Genomic DNA, 19,498 nt, shown 5'->3' with positions numbered 1-19,498 from the left:
ATATATATATATATATATATATATATTGGACCTTGTATGGATTGAGTTGTTTGGTTGTTTTTGTGAAATGTTTTGCACCAAATATTACTTACATGGGAAAGTTATGTTTCAAATGTTGTAGTATCTAACTGATCATACACTTTTAGAAAAAAGGATTCCTCAAATGTTCTTTGGATGATTCATGGTTCTATTTTCTAAAGTGGAATCTTTTCTGAAAGTTGAACCTCTGGTGTAGGATTTATTCCCTCAGGAGGACAAACAAAGGAAAACTTGTTAGCTAGATTAAAACTTTACAAAAAGTTCAGCCACATTATTCTGCCATAATAAGTAGTACTGTCATTTGTAGGTCATAAAAAAATTGTAATTAAATTATATTGGTTGTTAACTCTGTCGTCCAATTGCTTTAGGCTATATTTTGGGAAATTCAGGATATGGAGTCATCCTTGATTACCTAGGTCTGTAATCTGTCATTGTCTAATGACGTAGATTGTTGCTCAATATCCCTTCCTTTTTCATATAAAAGCTGGGAGCAAAGCCCAAACTACATTGGTTTATTAGAAGAGAAGCAAAATGAAGACTTACTACCAGTTGTGCATCCTCGTTGCCATGGTGTTCGTGGTACACTCAGTACCACTCTCTACTCACTTGAACGATGAAGAATTTGCAGAGGTAAGAATGCCATTGCACTGTGCAACTTGAAATTACTCAGGATTTTTTAAATTTTGTTTTTATTTTATTTTATTTTTATTTTATTTAGCCAGGTTTCCAACTATACATTTTTTTCTATTTAACCAGAATTACTTAAAGAAATTCTACAACATGCAAAAGGAGAACAAGCCATCTTTGGGGCGCAAGGTCAGTGAGATGAGCTTGAAGCTGAGTGAGATGCAGCAGTTTTTCGGGTTAAAGGTGACAGGAACTCTGGACGCTGAAACGCTGGAGATGATGAAGAAGCCTCGCTGTGGAGTTCCAGATGTGGCTGCCTACACTGATGGCTCTTCAAGTAACAAATGGTCAACCAACAATTTGACTTACAGGTATGAGTAGCGTAGTGGTCTTAAGCCCATTATAGCTTTATGTATTAAACATGTGAACTGATTTAGTAAGTTACACTTTGTTATTTTTACTCTACAGGATTGAGAATTACACTCCCGACATGTCTGTGGCTGAAGTGGATGACTCTATTGAGAAAGCACTACAAGTCTGGGCTCGCGTCACTCCTTTGAGGTTCACCCGCATGTACAGTGGTGTAGCTGACATTATGATCTCTTTTACTGTTGGAGGTGAGTCTCTCACTTTATCCTGTCTTGAAGTCTTTCTTGTGAAATTCTATATAATGTTGAACAAGTTCTTACTGACAGGGTAAGTTAGAGATTGTGAAAGCCTCCATTTGAATAAATCATAGGGCAGAGCACCTTTCAGAAACACGGTCAATTAATGGTCAGCACATGTACATTTGTGACATGAACTCAATTGCTTCAGGTTTTGCCTTTACAACTCAAAGTCTGATGTAGACTGAAATTTTTCCAAATGTATACTGATGTTAATAGAGTATTCAGCAACACTAAGCTATGTATATGAATGTTTTTTATTTCCAGATCATGGTGATGGCTCCCCGTTTGATGGACCTAATGGTGTCTTGGCTCATGCATTTGGCCCCGCTTCTGGCCTCGGCGGAGATACCCATTTTGATGACGATGAGACCTTCACTTTCAAATCTAATGGTAAATAGTCTCACATTTCATCAAACTTGAAATATACACAATGCAGTGTGCAATATACAAAAATAAACATCATGTACATCCATCTTTATTGGGGTACCACAGGATACAACTTGTTCTTGGTGGCTGCCCATGAATTTGGACACGCCCTGGGCCTTGATCATTCCCGTGATCCCGGAGCTCTCATGAATGCAAGGTACACCTACAGAGATGTTGACAGCTTCGTTCTTCCTCGAGATGATGTCGGTAAAATTCAGGCTCTCTATGGTAAGCTTCTGGAATTGTCATTTTGTGACTAGTTGTCTAGAAAATCTGACATGTCAAACATCTGTTTAACAAAGTTAAATGAATTCAACAGGCTCAAACCCTGACAAACCCGATAAACCCGAGCCCACAGCTCCACCCACTCCTAATGCCTGTGACCCCAATCTGGTCCTGGATGCTGTTACAACCCTGCGTGGAGAGATGTACTTCTTCAAGAATAAGTATGCATGAATATAAAAATTTTCTAAAACCTTCTAAATAATTTTTGAGCTTCTTTTATGGTTTAACCATTTGATGCATATTTCTGTTTTTCAGATTTTTCTGGCGCCGCCAATCTCAGATCCCTCAAACTGAACAATATCTGATAAAGACCTTCTGGCCTGAGCTTCCTGATAATATCGATGCTGCCTTTGAAAATCCATCAGATGGCTTGATGTACATCTTTAAAAGTAAAAGTGCTTTAAAATATTTATTGATTGAATTTTAGTATACTGTGATTAACAATAACAATATAAAATCTACATAAGGTACATATGATTTGGTGTGTACTTGTGTTTATGATCTTTAGGTCAGGAGGTCTGGGCTTTCAATGGGTATGACCTCATGAATCACAAGAGTCTCAGTAGCTTCAGGTTGCCAGCTAAAGTGAAGAACATCACTGCTGCTGTTTATGATGAGTATACTGGAAGGGCATTGTTCTTTGTTGGCAAATCATACTACAGGTACATCTTAGTGCATTGTTATTTTAAAAAAATAAAAAAGAAAGAAGATGGGATACTCATTCTTTTTCAAGCTATTTACTAATAGAAATATTTTTAAAGCTATGACATGAGCACCAAGAAGATGGACAAGGGTTACCCTAAACAGGTGGAAGAGAGATTCCCAGGAATGACAGGAAAGGTTACTGCAGCCTTCGAGTACAGTGGTCAGTATTTAATGAATTAATAAATTTCCTAAATAATCTGGGCTAATTTGGACCTAGTTATATCAAAATGCTGACTTTATTCACACCACATGTTTCTGCAGGTTTCACCTACGTCTTCAGTGGAAAAAACATATTCGAGTTTAGCGAATCAACGCTGATGCGCGTGCTGGGAAACAACTACTTCTTGCAGTGCTAGCCTTTTATGCCTTTTATATTTATCAGCGGCCATGCCAATAATACAGTAAACTATTTATTAAATTAAAGAGTAAACTGTCATTTAATTTGTAAGTAATTTTCTAAGCAATTGTTATTCCTTAAATTGTACTTCTTAAATAAACCTTTCTTGCTAAATTAAACCTACTGTGTGATGTTTTATTAGACAAGTCCAGAGGCTTCATTATTGGAAATGAAAGGCACTAAACAAGCCGAGGCAATAGCGCACAACAGCAAATGAAACACAGCCCACATCTGGTACATCTGTAGCTTTACTGTATCATGTATTTTTCCCCCCCATTTAGAAACAATAACCATCACAGACAGAATCTAAACAGAATTTGGGCTTCCAGAGAAAGTTAATTTTCCAGTATAATGAGAAGTAATTGAAATAAACACACTGACAAGAGGAAAAAAGACCATATCTTTATTTCAGTGCACAGTGTCATTACAACATGTTGTGTATTTACACCACTGTTGATTTAAAATATCAACATTGTGTGATCCTTTATGAGTAACCATTCAGCCACCAACAGTTCTACCTTGGCCAGTTAGGACCATTAGGTCCTGTTGTTGCCAGTCTACATCAGCTGAAGTATTCTTTGGTGGCAAAAATTCTGCTACCCTATATCGAAGAGAATGGTTCTATGTATATTCAGAAAAGAAAATGCTAAAACTAGAACCGTAAAGAGGTCTTTGGTTTGTTCATCTAAGGAGAACCCATAAAGATTCTATGTTGAACCGTGTAACATGTGTTATGTCCAAGTAGCTCACTAGGCAGCTAAGAACCTTTATTAAGCATATTTAGTTTCACATGTAAAATCTAATCGGCTGAGCCATGTTCGAAGTCCTTGAGAGACACACACACACACACACACACCAGTGACTAGTATTATTGTGACGATTTTGAAAAACAAAACCAAAACAAAAAGCAAAAAAAGGTACAGTACAGCCATTGCCTATCCACAGAATGACCTAATCTTTGTCCATTATGTAAGCTTACAGTTAACTATGAATTGTTTATTGAACACTACATTTTATCATATTGTTTTTGTTACAGTTTTATAAAAGCCAGGACGTACATTATAGTGATTTTATTTCACTACTGTTGTTTTCTCAAATCTGATTGGTCAGGCATTGCTTAATTGTATTTACACTACAGTTAGTTCTGGTCCGTTAATTTGGACGAGCATGCTCATATTTAGTATAACTGCACTGGGATGTTTCACTGTTTGTATCGCTCTGCTTGTCTGTGTTGGCTACGTAAAATTCCAATTCTAGCAACATTCCCACTGAAACTGTTACTACAATAGCGTTAGTGATATCATCAGTGGACGTGGCAAACGATGCCTTAAAATATGGAAGGTCGTGAGATGAAAAGGAAGAAGAGAGGGGAATGGAATTTCACTGAATGCACCTTGTACAAACGTACAAATCATTGTTTATAGCTAGGTGACATGCTATAAAGTGAGCGTGGCTTCTTTGGGATCTATTTCTGTTCGAGGAGCAAAAGCAAACTGATTATTTGGGCATAAAGGGTCTGAAGTTTCAGTTATTCAATAATAATTTGTTCACAGTGTGGTTGAATTATCAAATCTGATTGGTCAGGAGGTGTGCATTATTTTTGTATAACTGCACAGTCTTTCTTATGTTACTTCTTAGATTTTTAGAAAAAAAAATTCTGAAAGTATAACTTTTTAAAATTCGGTACACCCAGTAAAACTGTACTGTCATTATCGCAAAAAAGGGAAAAAATCATATGATATTTTTTGAACGTGATATAAACGTGGGCTTTTATTTCACCTGTATTTTCCTGCTGTTTGTTTTAAAATTTTGTGAATTTTGAAATACTCTAGAATTTTCTTTTTTTTTAATTATTTTTCTTCCACTCTTTGGTCATGTCTCTGTGTCTGTTTCTGATGATTTCACTAATAGTTATTATCTCCCATATTTTTAATTTTTTTTTTAATTTTATCTTTTTATACCTTCTCCAGCTCTGTAAAAGGTTTCTGTTTGGGCTGTGATTCTGATTTTTTGATTTTATTATTCTTAACCTGACTGCGCACAGCAGTGTGCCTGAGAATGTAAAATTTTGTGTCAAAATTAAGACTCAAGCAGTTTGTTATATTGATAACATATTAGATTCCTTAAAGATGCTCTCATGCTCTCAGATCTCATGATTAACTATAGCATCATAATAGGAATGACATTTTTTTTAGCTTACTATTCAGTAATATGTAATCCATACTGTAACAGATTTTCACTGGAAAAATAAATAAATGAATGTGGAATTTTGTTTTGTAGACAGACTGTGAACTAGAAGTACATTTTTCACCTTTTCACCCACAAGTGTAAGTGGTCATTTAATTGTCTAGAAGAAATGTGAGCTATGTGTGTTTGCATGCTGTTGTAATTCAGGGGCATGAACGTGTCAGGTGAGGATTTAATCCTGAGGATTTAGAGGATTTTCTGTCTATTTTCTTTTTGTGATGACGCTTTGAGCTCCTGGGCAGACAGTTCCTTTTACTATATTGTTTGGAAACTATAACCTACAAAGCTGTCCTGAGACATTTACCCTGACAGTTTCATGCTTTCAGATCCAAGTGTCACGTTAAGTTTAAGACGTCAGAGGGGTGGATCACACACGTGTTTAAATGCTGGGGAACTTCCTGTCATTTAGGAGATCTGATGATGTCACTGAGTGACTGGAAAAACATCTTCAGCCCATGGAGGGTGTGATAATTAGCCCATCAGTTTAAAAAAAGTGTAAATTGTCATTGCTGTAAGACATTATAGTGTGAATGCTCTAAATACAAATCTGCAGATATTACGTTACTTTAAATTTCTTTTTTTATGGTTTAAAATGGAACTGTTTATAGCTGCTAAAATGTAAGTGAAGATATGTAAGTAATGTACAGGAAGTAATTTGTCTTGCAGACATTCCACAACATTAACTGCAACTATAAATGGATAAGAAGTATTACATAATAAATTAATAAAAAAAAAATTGTGTAAGACGAACAAAACAGTCCTGCTGTTATACGAACATAATCACACCATGGATTATTTTCCTCTAACAGCATGCCCCCAAATGTTTTATTTTTTACATATTATATTATATTATATTATATTATATTATATATATCAGAGCTTTTAGTTGTCTACATTTTAAATGCACTTTTATTGTGTGTGTGTGTGTGTGTGTGTGTGTGTGAGTGTGTGTGGGTTTTTAGGTATTTGATGTTTAATTTTAACTGAGATCATTTTCACTTTATTTAATCCTTAATCATAAAAATTAATAGCCTATAATTGTCCTCTAAACACCTTTATAAGACAACACAGTATAAGTGTGGAATGATCTATAGGATCTATAGGATGATCTATAGGATATGCATAGTAATAATATTCTGTAAAAACCTCAGATATGCTAAGATTGCTCTAATGGTGAATGGCCCATGGTGTTGCCTACCTGTTTGATGGACCATTTGGCACTCTGACTCATGCTTTTGCCCCATCTAGTGGCATTGGTGGAGACGCACATTTCGATGAAAGCTTGAAAGCACACCTTCACTTCCTCTAGTGGTGAGACAAACAAACATGTCTCAAAGAATGTCTTCTTTCTTAAGGATTTGTTTTGTTCCTGGTGGCTGCCCATGAGTTTGGTCACTTTCTGGGTCTTACTCTGATGAGTAAGTTTCAGAGACCCAAACACATTTGTTCTGCCTGCAGATGATGATGATGGCATTCAGCCTCTCTATAGTGAGCACCCACACTGTGAAAAACTACCCTGTATATTTACAGCATCAAAATGACATGCAGAGTTGTCAGGTAGTTGCTGCAGTTAATAGTTTTAGCATTTTTATTGTAACATTTATTTACAGTAATGGCATAGTGTAACATATTTTAAGTAGAGTGCAAAAAGTGAATTTTTATAGTACTGCATATTGTTAACAGTATATTACAATAGAAATCACCATCACAGCTTTACAGTTACACTGCCATTTTAACTCCTATATTTAAAATATAGGAGTTAAAATAGTAGTGTTTTAATTATACATTTAAAACATATTTAGACAAGTATCCTGCCAAAAATTTTGATAAAATCCATTTAATAAGGCAATCAAGTTATTTCAGTAGATTTCCTGAGCAGTGCCGTGTTGTTCGTGAGCGAATCTTTGATTTGAACCAGCTATTTTAGGTGAACATTGAGATCCAACTTGCATATAGACCCCTGAGTGAGACACGTCACTCTAACGTCAGCTGTGCCTCCTAGTTGCAAAAACGTAGCAGGAGACTGTAGTGGATTGAATTGAACTATAGCATTTTTAACAGAAATCTAGATGTAGATTGAATTGAACTATAGCAGCTTTACAGAAATCTAGATGTAGATCCATAATGATCAGTTGCGAAGAAGAACAGAGATGATGTCAGTGTGACTGTGTTTTCTGGCAAGAATCCTGGAATGAAGCAGGACAGTTTCTAAAAAGCACAGAATTCCACAGTATTTTTTTGAGAAGCGTTGAAGCAGGAACATGAATCATCGGCACTAATAGTTTTTTGGAAGTGTTTATACTATCCAGGTGAGATTTACCTAAACAGCAATCAGGGAGTCATGTTATGAAAGCTGGAGAACTGTGACAGGATCTGGCACTAACATCATAAATGCTAGTGCCAGATGCTTTAGTAGTAAAAATGCTGAAGTGCCTAAAACCAAATTAAACTAAGCTACTAAAAAGACAGCTAGTGCTAAAAAAAAGCCTGTATCCATTGATACAGCTTGAAATCAAGGCTGTCCATTGCATCCATCTTTTTGGTGGTGAATGCATGCTAGCCTTAACAAAAAGGGCACCACACTGATTTTATGATACACATGGACGCTGCCTACGAGAACAGTGCAGACGAATGGCATTTTCAAGGATAATGCCGTTAAAGATCAAAGTAATTTGCCACTATGAGAAACCAACAATTCAATCAGCCAGTTGCAGTGAGTCAACTATGTTATGCGCACCAGATACATGATACTGGAACGCAGTATCCTTGGAAATGGCAGATGGCTACCTAAGGAACATGTCTGAATTGGACTGATTATTACAGATGACTTACCTTTAATAGGAATCAAACTGTACAAGTATGTACTGTAAACTGAGATCCTGGAAATTGTCAAAAGGATTCAGTGGAAATAATGCTAATGGCCTATGTCAACATCCTGCATTAAAAGGTGTGAAGTGACTTGTTTTGGATGGAGCAAGCATTTACTAAAGTACATGGCTCAACATCAGCTGGGGAAGTGACTGTTTAAATCATCAGAAATCTGTTAGCACAAAGTCATCCATTAACACCTCATGAAAAACACAGACTATTTCCATACTTTTTCTACCTAAAACAAATCAGAAACGTCATTCAAAGATACAATCCTATAACTGCCAATTGTATCAAATGATGTACAGTGGGTTTGGAAAGCATTCAAACCCCTTCAGTTTTTGCACATTTTATCATATTATAGATTTTATTTAAAATTAATTAAATTGACTTTTTTGGTCATCAGTAGTACCTGGTTTTCAGCAGATGTAGCGTAAAGAGCCCAAAAAGTTAGATTTTCATATCATTAGACCAGCAAATCTTTTTCTTAATGCTCCCCTTTAAGTCCTTTATGTGCCTGCCAAATGCTTTTTTCTCTTACATCTAGCCATGCTAAAATGAAAGCTTGATTGGTGGAGTAGTTCTGAGATGGTTGTCCTTCCAGCAGGTTCAACCTCTGCAGAGAACTTCTGGATATTGGGTTCAATCTATTTTAAATTAAATCTGTAACACAGTAAAATGTGCAAAAACTGAATGGTTTGAACTCTTTCCAAGGCTACTGTATATCTCATTAGAAAATGATACAAGGCAAAAGAAGTTAATGTGTAATTTGAAATGTAAGCCAGCCCACACCGAATGGATTAACCATGTCACACTGACAAGAGCAAAGAAGATAGAAAAATAGAAGATTTAATGATATTAATATTTGACCCTGAAATATTCATTTATGTTTGCCATTAATAATATGTTGTGCATAGGACAAGAGAAAATCTATTTCCACAGATGACACAGTATTATATGACCATTCTACTTAAAATACTTTGGAAGCATTGTCCATCATAATTCATAACATAAAAAAAAAACAAAAAACTGGGGTCTTGTATAATGGAGGGACATTGTGTTGTGGGGTTGTTTTGTGAATATATTATACATATGAAAATTACATTTTAAATTGATACACTTAAAAAGGGGAGTTGCACAAAGGTCATTTGGATAATGGTTCTACTAACAGTTTCTAAAGGGGTTCTACTTGGAATCTTTTCTGAAAGTAAAACCTTAGTTATTCTACATTTGTTCCCCAGAGTGATAAACCAAAGAAACCTTTAGAGTACTAGATTAAAACTTTTTTGTAAAAAGCATTATTATTTGCATTATTATTTGCATTATTATTCCATAATGAGTAGTATTGTCATTTCCAGGTGAAAAACGTTTGTAATTAAATCAAATCAGATGTTAAGTCTTCTTTATCGTCCACATGACTCAAGCTGTTGCTCAATATGCCATCCTTTACTATATATAAAAGCAGGCTGTAAAATCCAAACTGCATCAGTTTCTTGGAAAAGAAGTAAGATGAAGACTTACTACCTGTTGTGTGTCCTCATTGGCCTGGTGTTCAGGGTTCACTCAGGTCCAGTACTGCCATCTACTGTGAAGGGTGATGAACAGTTTGGAAAGGTAAGAATGGCATTGCACTGTGCAACTTCAAATTACACAGGATTTTATTTAGCCAAGTTGCTGTTGCTTCTATTGAACCAGAAGTACTTGAAAAAATTAGCCAACATGGAAGAGGAGAACAAGCCATCTTTTGGGCGCAAGGTCAGTGAGACGAGCTTGAAGCTGGGTGAGATGCAGCAGTTTTTCAGGTTAAACGTGACAGGATCTCTGGATGCTGAAATGCTGGAGATGATGAAGGAGCCTCACTGCAGAGTTCCAGACGTGGCTGCAGGCAAAGCCAAAAATTACAAATGGTCTACAAACAAGTTGACCTACAGGTACCAAAGCAACATAGTGTTCTTAACCCATTCTAGTTTCCTGTATGAAACAAATGAACTGATTTAGTTACGCTTTAAGTAACGAGCTTTATTCTACAGGATTGAGAATTACACTCCCGACATGTCTGTGGCTGAAGTGGATGACTCTATTGAGAAAGCACTGCAAGTCTGGGCTCGTGTCACACCTCTGAGGTTCACCCGCATCTACAGCGGTGTAGCCGACATCATGATCACGTTTACTGTTGGAGGTGAGACTTTCTCTAGTGGCATTGGTACCATTTCCTATCGACACTGTCTTGAACAGGTTCTTATTGACAGGGTAAGTAAGAGATTGTGAAAGCCAGCATTTGAATTATTTCACAGGGCAGAACACCATTCAGAAACACTGTCAATTAGTGATCAAGTGTTTAAATGTAGTCTTTAGTGACCCTTTCTGACAGGCAGTAACAGTAGCCACTTCAGGTTTTACCATGAGCCTTCAGTGTACATCAGTTTTCACTATTCAAAGCCTGGTTTAGACTGAAAAAAATGTTAGAATAATAGAATATACTTTTTATTTCCAGATCATGGTGATGGCTCCCCGTTTGATGGACCTAATGGTGTCTTGGCTCATGCATTTGGCCCCGCTTCTGGCCTCGGCGGAGATACCCATTTTGATGACGATGAGACCTTCACTTTCAAATCTAATGGTAAATAGTCTCACATTTCATCAAACTTGAAATATACACAATGCAGTGTGCAATATACAAAAATAAACATCATGTACATCCATCTTTATTGGGGTACCACAGGATACAACTTGTTCTTGGTGGCTGCCCATGAATTTGGACACGCCCTGGGCCTTGATCATTCCCGTGATCCCGGAGCTCTCATGAATGCAAGGTACACCTACAGAGATGTTGACAGCTTCGTTCTTCCTCAAGATGACGTCAATAAAATTCAGGCTCTCTATGGTAAGCTTCTGGAATTGTCATTTTGTGACTAGTTGTCTAGAAAATCTGACATGTCAAACATCTGTTTAACAAAGTTAAATGAATTCAACAGGCTCAAACCCTGACAAACCCGATAAACCCGAGCCCACAGCTCCACCCACTCCTAATGCCTGTGACCCCAATCTGGTCCTGGATGCTGTTACAACCCTGCGTGGAGAGATGTACTTCTTCAAGAATAAGTATGCATGAATATAAAAATTTTCTAAAACCTTCTAAATAATTTTTGAGCTTCTTTTATGGTTTAACCATTTGATGCATATTTCTGTTTTTCAGATTTTTCTGGCGCCGCCAATCTCAGATCCCTCAAACTGAACAATATCTGATAAAGACCTTCTGGCCTGAGCTTCCTGATAATATCGATGCTGCCTTTGAAAATCCATCAGCTGATTTGATATACATCTTTAAAAGTAAAACGCCGTTTCTTTTTAAACAATCGACAATTACATTCTTCTAGCCTTTACATAAGAATTTGTGTTAACTCTTGCTCATGATCTTTAGGTCAGAAGGTCTGGGCTCTCAGTGGTTATGACGTCGTGAATCACATGAATATCAGTAGCTTCAGCTTGCCAGCTAAAGTGAAGAAAATTAACGCTGCACTTTATGATGATACTGGAAAGACATTGTTCTTTGTTGGTAAATCATACTACAGGTATGTCACAGTGTATTGTTATTTAAAAGAAATAAAATGAAAGAAGACAAGATGATATTCCTTTTTTACCTTAACTAATGGAAATATTTTACCTTAACTATTACCTTAACTAATGGAAATATTAAGCTATGACACAAACAACAAGAAGATGGACAAGGGTTACCCTAAACTGGTGGAAGAAAGATTCCCTGAAATCACAGGAAAGGTTACTGCAGCCTTCCAGTACAGTGGTCAGTATTTAATGAATTAATAAATTTCCTAAATAATCTGGGCTAATTTGGACCTACTTATTTAAAAAAAAAACCCTGATTTTGTTTGCATCATGCTTTTCAGGTTTCACCTACCTCTTCAATGGAAGAAACATATTCGAGTTTAGCGATTCAACACTGATGCGCGTGCTGGGAAACTACTACTTCTTGCAGTGCTAGCCTTTTATGCCTTTTTATATTTAGATGTCAGGTTTGACAGTGCAGATGGAGTGAATCAAAGACAGGGCAACATTATTATATAGTGGAAACTATTTAATAAATCAAAGTGTTGGGTAGTTCATTTTTATTACTTTTGTCCTTTCTGAGCAATTGTAATCCAGAAGTCATACTTTCAAAATAACCTTCTGATGAAGTAAAAGCTACTGTGAGATGCTACTGTTTAATAAGACAAATGTCCAGATGTTTTATTACTGGGAATGAAATGCATTAAAAAGTCAAGGCAAGAGCACACAACACAAAAGAAACGCAACTCATTTCTGTTCGGTATCTGTTTGGCGATGGTGTGAAATAACAAGGTACATCTACTTCTTTTAATTTCACAATTAAAACAATAACTGGCTCAACAGAAGCCTGTAGAACTTGGGCTTCCAGTTCAGATTATTTTTCGATCACAGTAACAACATTAAAAAAGAGGCATAGCATACAGTGTGTTTGTACCAAACATGAAAAATGTGCTCTGATATATTCTTTAAAAATGGCAAAACTAAGTTCAGTATGTGGTGGTGCTCACTGTGTGAGACTGTATGCATATCCATTCAGTAACAAACAGTTCAATCCCAGCTGCAAAGGTACCAACTATTAGGTACCAAAACCCTGTTCAGCTGAAATGCTTGATACTGGACTGGCAGCTGATGTTTCTCAGGTGCTGAAAAGGGTGGCACTTTGTGCAGAGGACAACAATCCTAGAAAAAAAAAATTGTCACAACTAGAACCCCTTGTTTTGACCCTTAAATTCAATGTGGAACCTTACAAAATAGTGATTTCCTATCAGATAGAAGTTCCAGGTAGAACCTCATTAGGCGGCTAAGAACACTTAGCTGTGTAACAGCTAATACCACAGTGCTGCTGAATTTGCAAATCTGTTTGGTCAGACAGTGTTAATTTTAAAATTTTCTACAAAGGACCCCATGGTCTGAAAAACACAGTGAAAATGCTCTCAAGGGTGCTTCTGTGGTAGATAAAACATGATAAAGTTTTCTCTAAGGTGCCTTTACACTGGTAAAAACATGATGAAGTGCCCCAATGGCTGCCCTTCAGATGAAAAATAAAATGATGACATGCTATGTGCCAGAAAACATGATGACGTGCCCTTTAGCATGTTCATCCTCTGTAGAATATGTGATACAGTGCCCTAAAGGCTTTCCCAACATGCAAAGAAACATCATGAAGTACCCCGATGGGTGCCAATCCAGTGGAGAAAATGAAATGCAGTGCCCTATAGGCGCTCCTATATGTGAGAAAATGAGATGAAGTGCCATCTGAAGTGCCATCTGCCTTTTAAAATGTTTTCGCCCTTTCCCCTCGAGCAGTGTCCGTCCCTGCACAGGTATTACAGCACACCTACAGTAGATGAATAGTGCTATCACTTTGCAGATAGCAATGCCAGTTAATGCCATTAGATGGCATTCTAACAGAAGGAATCAGTGAATCTGAATGTGCATGCTCATACATAAACAGACTACTCATTAATCTAACAGAATGAATCACAATATTACACAAATACTTGGCTGGTTATAAATGTGAGTGCTGTTGTAGGCCTATTATGTTATTATTGGTAATTATGATGATTGATTCTCCTGTCTGCAAAACCAAAAAACCTCTATATTAAATGACACCACACAGGTAAAACAGTTGAAGTTACCATGATAAATAAACTAAAATATTTACATAATTTCATATTTGTGAGTCTTGATTTGTCCAGAGCAGCACGTTGTAGAGATGCTTTGATATAATTTTAAATTGTAGTTTGTATGGTTTACATCATCTACACTGTCTTCCCTGAGTTTTGGGGGAACATAGTAATTCATTACTATTCATTACTATTATTACTATAACATTAAAAGAGAAACTATATGATGATACACACACACACACACACACACACATATCATATATATATATATATATATATATATATATATATATATATATATATATTTATATATATATCAGGGGCGTTTCCTCCGAGGAGGCAAGGGAGTGTCTCCTCAAAAAACTGGATGAGAAAATAATCGATATTGCAAAAATAAAACTCAAATATTACTAAAAATGACATTAAAAGTATAAAAGTCACTCGTGTTTATAATGTAACGCTGTCCAACAACTGAGAATGAATGGGGGAAAGTCACGTGAGAGGAGGCAACGCCTCCATCGCGCTATAATTGGATGTGATCGGTTTTGATTGGATGTGATCGGTTTTGATTGGATGTGATCGGTTATGATTGGATGTGATAGGTTATGATTGGATGTGATCGGTTATGATTGGATGTGATAGGTTATGATTGGATGTGATCGGTTCGTTCGATAAATCCCGCCTCTTGTTTTCGTGAGAGCTCTCGGCCTGAATGGACACAATGATGGCGTTACTGACTAATTATAAAGTAAGTAAACAACTCACCCGCTTAGATAGCACTGCTTTGTGTCACGTCAAAAATGAAAACTTGAAATGGCCTCAAAACGTGATGCCTGTTAGTTTTTAGTGAGCGTTCAGCTTGATGAAATGAAAGCTATATCTTCGTGTCTGTGTTTGTGTTTACAGCTTTTATGAAATAAGTTGAGTATTAAAAAGAACAGCTGAACATCAGTTCACAAATAAAATAATATCAGTAACACTTTACAACAAGGTGTCATTTGTTAACATTAGATAATGTGTTAACTAACATGAACAATGAACATCTAATACATTATTTATTCATCTTTGTTAAGGTTAGTTAATAAAAATCCAGCTGTTCATTCTTAGTTCATGTTAGTTCACAGTGCATTAACTAATGTTAACAAACACGTTGGATTTTAATAATGCATTAGTAAATGTTGAAAATAATATTAAATAGGATTAATAAACGCTGTAGAAGTATTGTTCATTCTTAGTTCATGTTAACTAAAGTAGGTAACTAATGGTAACTAATGAAACCTTATTGTAAAGTGTTTCCAAAATATTGTTCAAATTGTTACTGCAATAATTGTTACTTTAGTTATTATTTTGGAATAAATGTAAAAATGCATAAAAACTCTATGAAATATATAATTGGTATTAAAAATATTAAATAAACTAAAAAAATAATAATAAAATACAAAATAGAATTATATTTGTTCTCTCTTTTTTATGTAATGTTTATATATATATATATATATATATATATATAAACATGGGCTTTTATTTCACCTTCTGTTTGTTTTGGATTTTTTGCACATTTATTTAGCAGTTTCTTTTGTTTCTCAGTTATCTTTCTTCGTTCTTTGGTTGTGACTTTCTAAATGATAGAATTCGTTAATGCTAATAGTATCTTCTTACCACTTCGTTCTTTTCTACTTCTACTTATCCCTTCTCCAGCTCTCTAAAAGGTTCATATTTTCTGTTCTGACTGTTATTCTCATTTCAGTTTATTCTTAACCTGACTGCACACAACAATCAGCTTGGGAATCTAAGCCTGTTTAAAATTTTCCTTCAGAAATAAGACTTAAAACAGATAAATTAAAATGTAAACAGGGCTGCAAACTTTTTAAGCTTACTAATAAAAATGACTCAGTAATATTTAGGCCATGCTATAACATCTTTTCAGTAGAAAAGAAATAATTAAATAGAATTTTGACTGTTTGACTGTTTTGACTGAATCTTTTCAGTCAGAAACCAAAGTGTAAGTTGTTTTTTTAACCATCTCGAAGAAAAGTAAGCTACTCTTTTGTGAATGGTGTTGTGATTCATGGCACGGAAGTGTTACGTGAGGATTTAATCCTGATGTCTAGAGGATTTTCTGTTTTTCAGACCCTTGTTCCTTTCGTGATGATGTTTTTAGCTCCCGGGCAGAAAATCTTTTTTACTATACTGTTTGGAAACTATAATCTACAAAGCTGTCCTGACATGTTTACCCTGACAAGTTCACGCTTTCAGATCCAAGTGTCACGTTAAGCTTAAGACGTCACAGAGCTGAATCACACGTATTTAAATGCTGGGGAACTTCCCTTTATTTAGGAGATGTGACAAAACATCATCAAGTTGTGGACTGGAGTTAAATTTTAAGTTTTTTTTTTTTTTTTAACACCGAATACACATGATTGATGAATAGCCAGTGAATTGGATTGGCTACACAAAATAGTATAGAACCTGCTCTAAAGGGAAATTTCACACCATGAAGAATTTCTGTGATTTCTAGAATAAAATATGGTGTAAACTGTGTGTTCTGTAAATATCATACTGCAGGGCCTTTCGATACTGCAGCCTGTCTGGGAAAATATTTCTGGGAAAATATTTATAGTACTGCCAGGTCATACTGTATCATATGATTTCACCATATAGCAACCGTAATAGTCTTGTGACTATGTTGTCATAACGGACTTAACACATACAGTATCGTTATCATTAACTTTACTGTAAAACTAGGCACTAAAATCAAACCTGAATCAGAATTTACATTTTTTCATTTCTTCTTGTTTTTGATTTTAAAAAAAGCATAGCTTCTTTTATTTTAATTAAGGCTGCATCTATACAGTTTTTTCAGACTACATACATATTTTTTGTACACATCAACACTGATACCGATACAAAAATGAGTAACCTACTTAGTATTTAACCTACTTAGTAGCGTCATGAGGAGTCGACAGTTTATTTAGCTCTGTTTGCTTCTGTTTGCTGCTAGCAATGGACTCCTTGTGCTGTTTTTTATGTTCAAGATGTTCTAGACGCATTAATACTCTCATGAATCTATTCAGTAGTGGTATTTTATGTATCCAGCTTTATTTAATGTTTATCATTAGATAATAGTTAGTTAGATTCTTAGATTCTAATTGCAGTTAGGTAGCATGAGCAACACTTCACTAGCTACCATAACCAGATGTCAGTAGGCCTACATTTACCTCAAATTAATTGCAGTTACTCGCCTTCGTTAACATACAAAGTTTATCTTCTGTGACTAATTTTGTTGTTAAAGTTAGCAACACATAGTACAAGACCGTACTGTATTAGTACACCTAATTTCAATGAATGGTAGCTAACTCAACTAGATAACATGGCTAGCTTGTATCTAGCAAGATTGTTCCTTGGTTAATTCAGTCATTACACACATTGTTTGTTAGACAGTGCATCAGTGATGGGTGATAAGATCAGCAGCATAAATGTGGATGAATTATAACCTTCATGAAGGGAGGACATATTGCAGGATTTCTAGACTGTATCAGTTTTAGCTCATTGTACCTAATAAACTGGCAGCTCATGGCCAGGTGTCCAGATCGTCCTACTGTTGTGGTGACAGAAAGCATGCAGTGGCTCTTTTGAACACTTTTATGCCTTTCCTGGCCTACTTTCTGCCATCTTTCTCTCCTTGTAGGAGGTCGAATGAATTTCTATTGTTGAATGAAGTTGGTTGCCTTGTTTATTTTGCACCATTGACCAAACTTTTTTGAGGGTTAAATTGAGCATTTGCTTGCATGCATTGATATTCACTTGTTGTATATGCTTATGTGAATGTCTTAACATAATATAACATTAGGTTGTGAGTAATTATGACCATAGAAGCATGAGACAAATTCTACATTATGGGAACAATCCCCCTTCCCTCCAAAATTAAACACAGAAAAACTGATTAATGCTGTCTCTCCATCACTCCCTAGAAAAAATGCTACTATATATGTGGTCAACGTTGTAATCAATGCACATTATGCATTAATATTTACCGAAAATTGCTGCAAATATAGTCGCTGCTACTGTCTGTCCTGTTTAAACCCACTCAAACAGGTTGATGTGCAGGATTTTTGTAAGGAACTATTGAGAGATACATGAACCAAGAGCGAAGAGTGTCGCAACTCTCTTTTTCAACAGCGCTGGTTAGCAAGTCTAGACGCTGGCGAAAGGACACATGCATGAATCAGTGCTCACAGACCAGTTTCTCTGCACATAGATTCACTGCTCACCATTTCCTTTCAATTCACAGCTCCTTGTGCTTACTTTTTATTGACCATGCTCGCTGATACTCTGATACACACTCAGGTTAGCCATCCTCACACTCTCTATTAAAGATGTACATTCAGATCGCAGTCATTTTGCGTCACTTGTTTATTAGCACAACAGAGTACACAAGGCTTACATCACATATTGTGACATGGTGTTGGATAATGGTATTGGAGCATTTTTTTATGAGTATGAATAAAAGATGACGGTATCAGACCAATACCCAATACCAGTATTGGTATAATGCATCTCTAATTTTAACAAAGAAGGGTGCCTACAGGTACAGCTAATTATGTGTATATATATATATATATATATATATATATATATATATATATATATATATATATACACAGTAATGAATGCTGTAAATACAAATCTGCAGACACTAAGTTCCTGTAAATTTACAAGGTTGTTTTTGATGGAGTCAAAACAATGAGGAGACAAAACTCGTCTTTACTAATTACGTAATTACTAATTTGAATGTTATTATGGATGTAACCGAATATGAAAACATTATGTGGAATTGCCAGATAATGTGCTCTAAACAGATGCAAATAGGAGTCGCACTATTAGTTTTTCCATCCATCCATTTTCCATACCGCTTATCCTACACAGGGTCAAGCCTGGAGTCTATACCTGGTAACTCAGGGCACAAGGCGGGGGAAACCCTGGGCGGGGTGCCATCACAGGGCACAATCACACACACAATCACACACCCATTCACTCACTACAGACAATTTGGAAATGCTGATCAGCCTACAGCGCATGTCTTTGGACTGGGGGAGGAAACCGGAGTACCCAGAGGAAACCCTCGAAGCATGGGAAGAACTTGCAAACACTATTCGTTTTTTTTTTCTCTGTTGTTGTTTTTTTTTTTTTGTGTGTGTGTGTGTTTTTTCCACAGATCAAGATCCACAGGGTGTCTGATTGAGAGAAGAGATGTGCATTGGGACTGAAAATTCGTGGGATGCAAGAAAAAAATTGCACAACTGCTCTTTACTTTTTTTTTTCTTTTTAAACTTTAATATTTTCGAGTGGTCAGATATGAATCTTGCGGAACAAAAAAAGACTAAGTTCAAAAGCATTCGTTCATTCATCTTTAGCTGCTTCCTGGTCAGAGTCACAGTGATTTAATATAGTTTTATATAGCTACGAGTTTGTTTATACTTTGGGAAATAAATCCAACTAAAAAGAAAAAACGTTCTGAATTAGGCCACAACTAATTTGTGTTT

The 19,498-nt window shown here is 35.9% G+C and overlaps 2 protein-coding genes across 2 annotated transcripts; both read left to right on the top strand.

The window, feature by feature from the left end:
* The first annotated feature begins 518 nt into the window (after positions 1-518).
* LOC113544715 (collagenase 3-like) lies at positions 519-3,266 on the top strand. Its single transcript, XM_026943634.3, has 10 exons — positions 519-669; positions 796-1,037; positions 1,135-1,283; positions 1,599-1,724; positions 1,827-1,988; positions 2,080-2,206; positions 2,301-2,434; positions 2,554-2,707; positions 2,807-2,910; positions 3,012-3,266. Exons 1-10 carry the CDS (start codon positions 571-573, stop codon positions 3,104-3,106), a joined length of 1,392 nt encoding a protein of 463 aa, XP_026799435.3. The 5' UTR covers positions 519-570; the 3' UTR covers positions 3,107-3,266.
* Positions 3,267-9,731: 6,465 nt separating this feature from the next.
* Positions 9,732-12,316, top strand: LOC113544717 (collagenase 3). Its single transcript, XM_026943635.3, has 10 exons — positions 9,732-9,876; positions 9,958-10,193; positions 10,293-10,441; positions 10,757-10,882; positions 10,985-11,146; positions 11,238-11,364; positions 11,459-11,592; positions 11,684-11,834; positions 11,961-12,064; positions 12,168-12,316. The coding sequence occupies exons 1-10, from the start codon at positions 9,772-9,774 to the stop codon at positions 12,260-12,262; spliced, it is 1,389 nt and encodes a 462-aa protein (XP_026799436.3). The 5' UTR covers positions 9,732-9,771; the 3' UTR covers positions 12,263-12,316.
* The last annotated feature ends 7,182 nt before the right edge of the window (positions 12,317-19,498 follow it).

This window comes from Pangasianodon hypophthalmus, chromosome 17 (genome assembly GCF_027358585.1).
Source record: "Pangasianodon hypophthalmus isolate fPanHyp1 chromosome 17, fPanHyp1.pri, whole genome shotgun sequence".
Lineage (NCBI taxonomy): Eukaryota > Metazoa > Chordata > Actinopteri > Siluriformes > Pangasiidae > Pangasianodon > Pangasianodon hypophthalmus.
Note: the sequence above shows the minus strand (reverse complement) of the source record. Positions and strands in the feature narration are given on the sequence as shown.

Bases quoted from the DNA above. Each gene is read 5' to 3' on its own strand.
- LOC113544715 (XM_026943634.3), top strand. From the start codon at position 571: ATGAAGACTTACTACCAGTTGTGCATCCTCGTTGCCATGGTGTTCGTG. The intron at 1,284-1,598 runs GTGAGTCTCTCA...TTTTATTTCCAG, and splicing joins GATCTCTTTTACTGTTGGAG to ATCATGGTGATGGCTCCCCG. The intron at 2,435-2,553 runs GTAAAAGTGCTT...TATGATCTTTAG, and splicing joins CTTGATGTACATCTTTAAAA to GTCAGGAGGTCTGGGCTTTC.
- LOC113544717 (XM_026943635.3), top strand. From the start codon at position 9,772: ATGAAGACTTACTACCTGTTGTGTGTCCTCATTGGCCTGGTGTTCAGG. The intron at 10,194-10,292 runs GTACCAAAGCAA...TTTATTCTACAG, and splicing joins ACAAACAAGTTGACCTACAG to GATTGAGAATTACACTCCCG. The intron at 11,147-11,237 runs GTAAGCTTCTGG...TGAATTCAACAG, and splicing joins TAAAATTCAGGCTCTCTATG to GCTCAAACCCTGACAAACCC.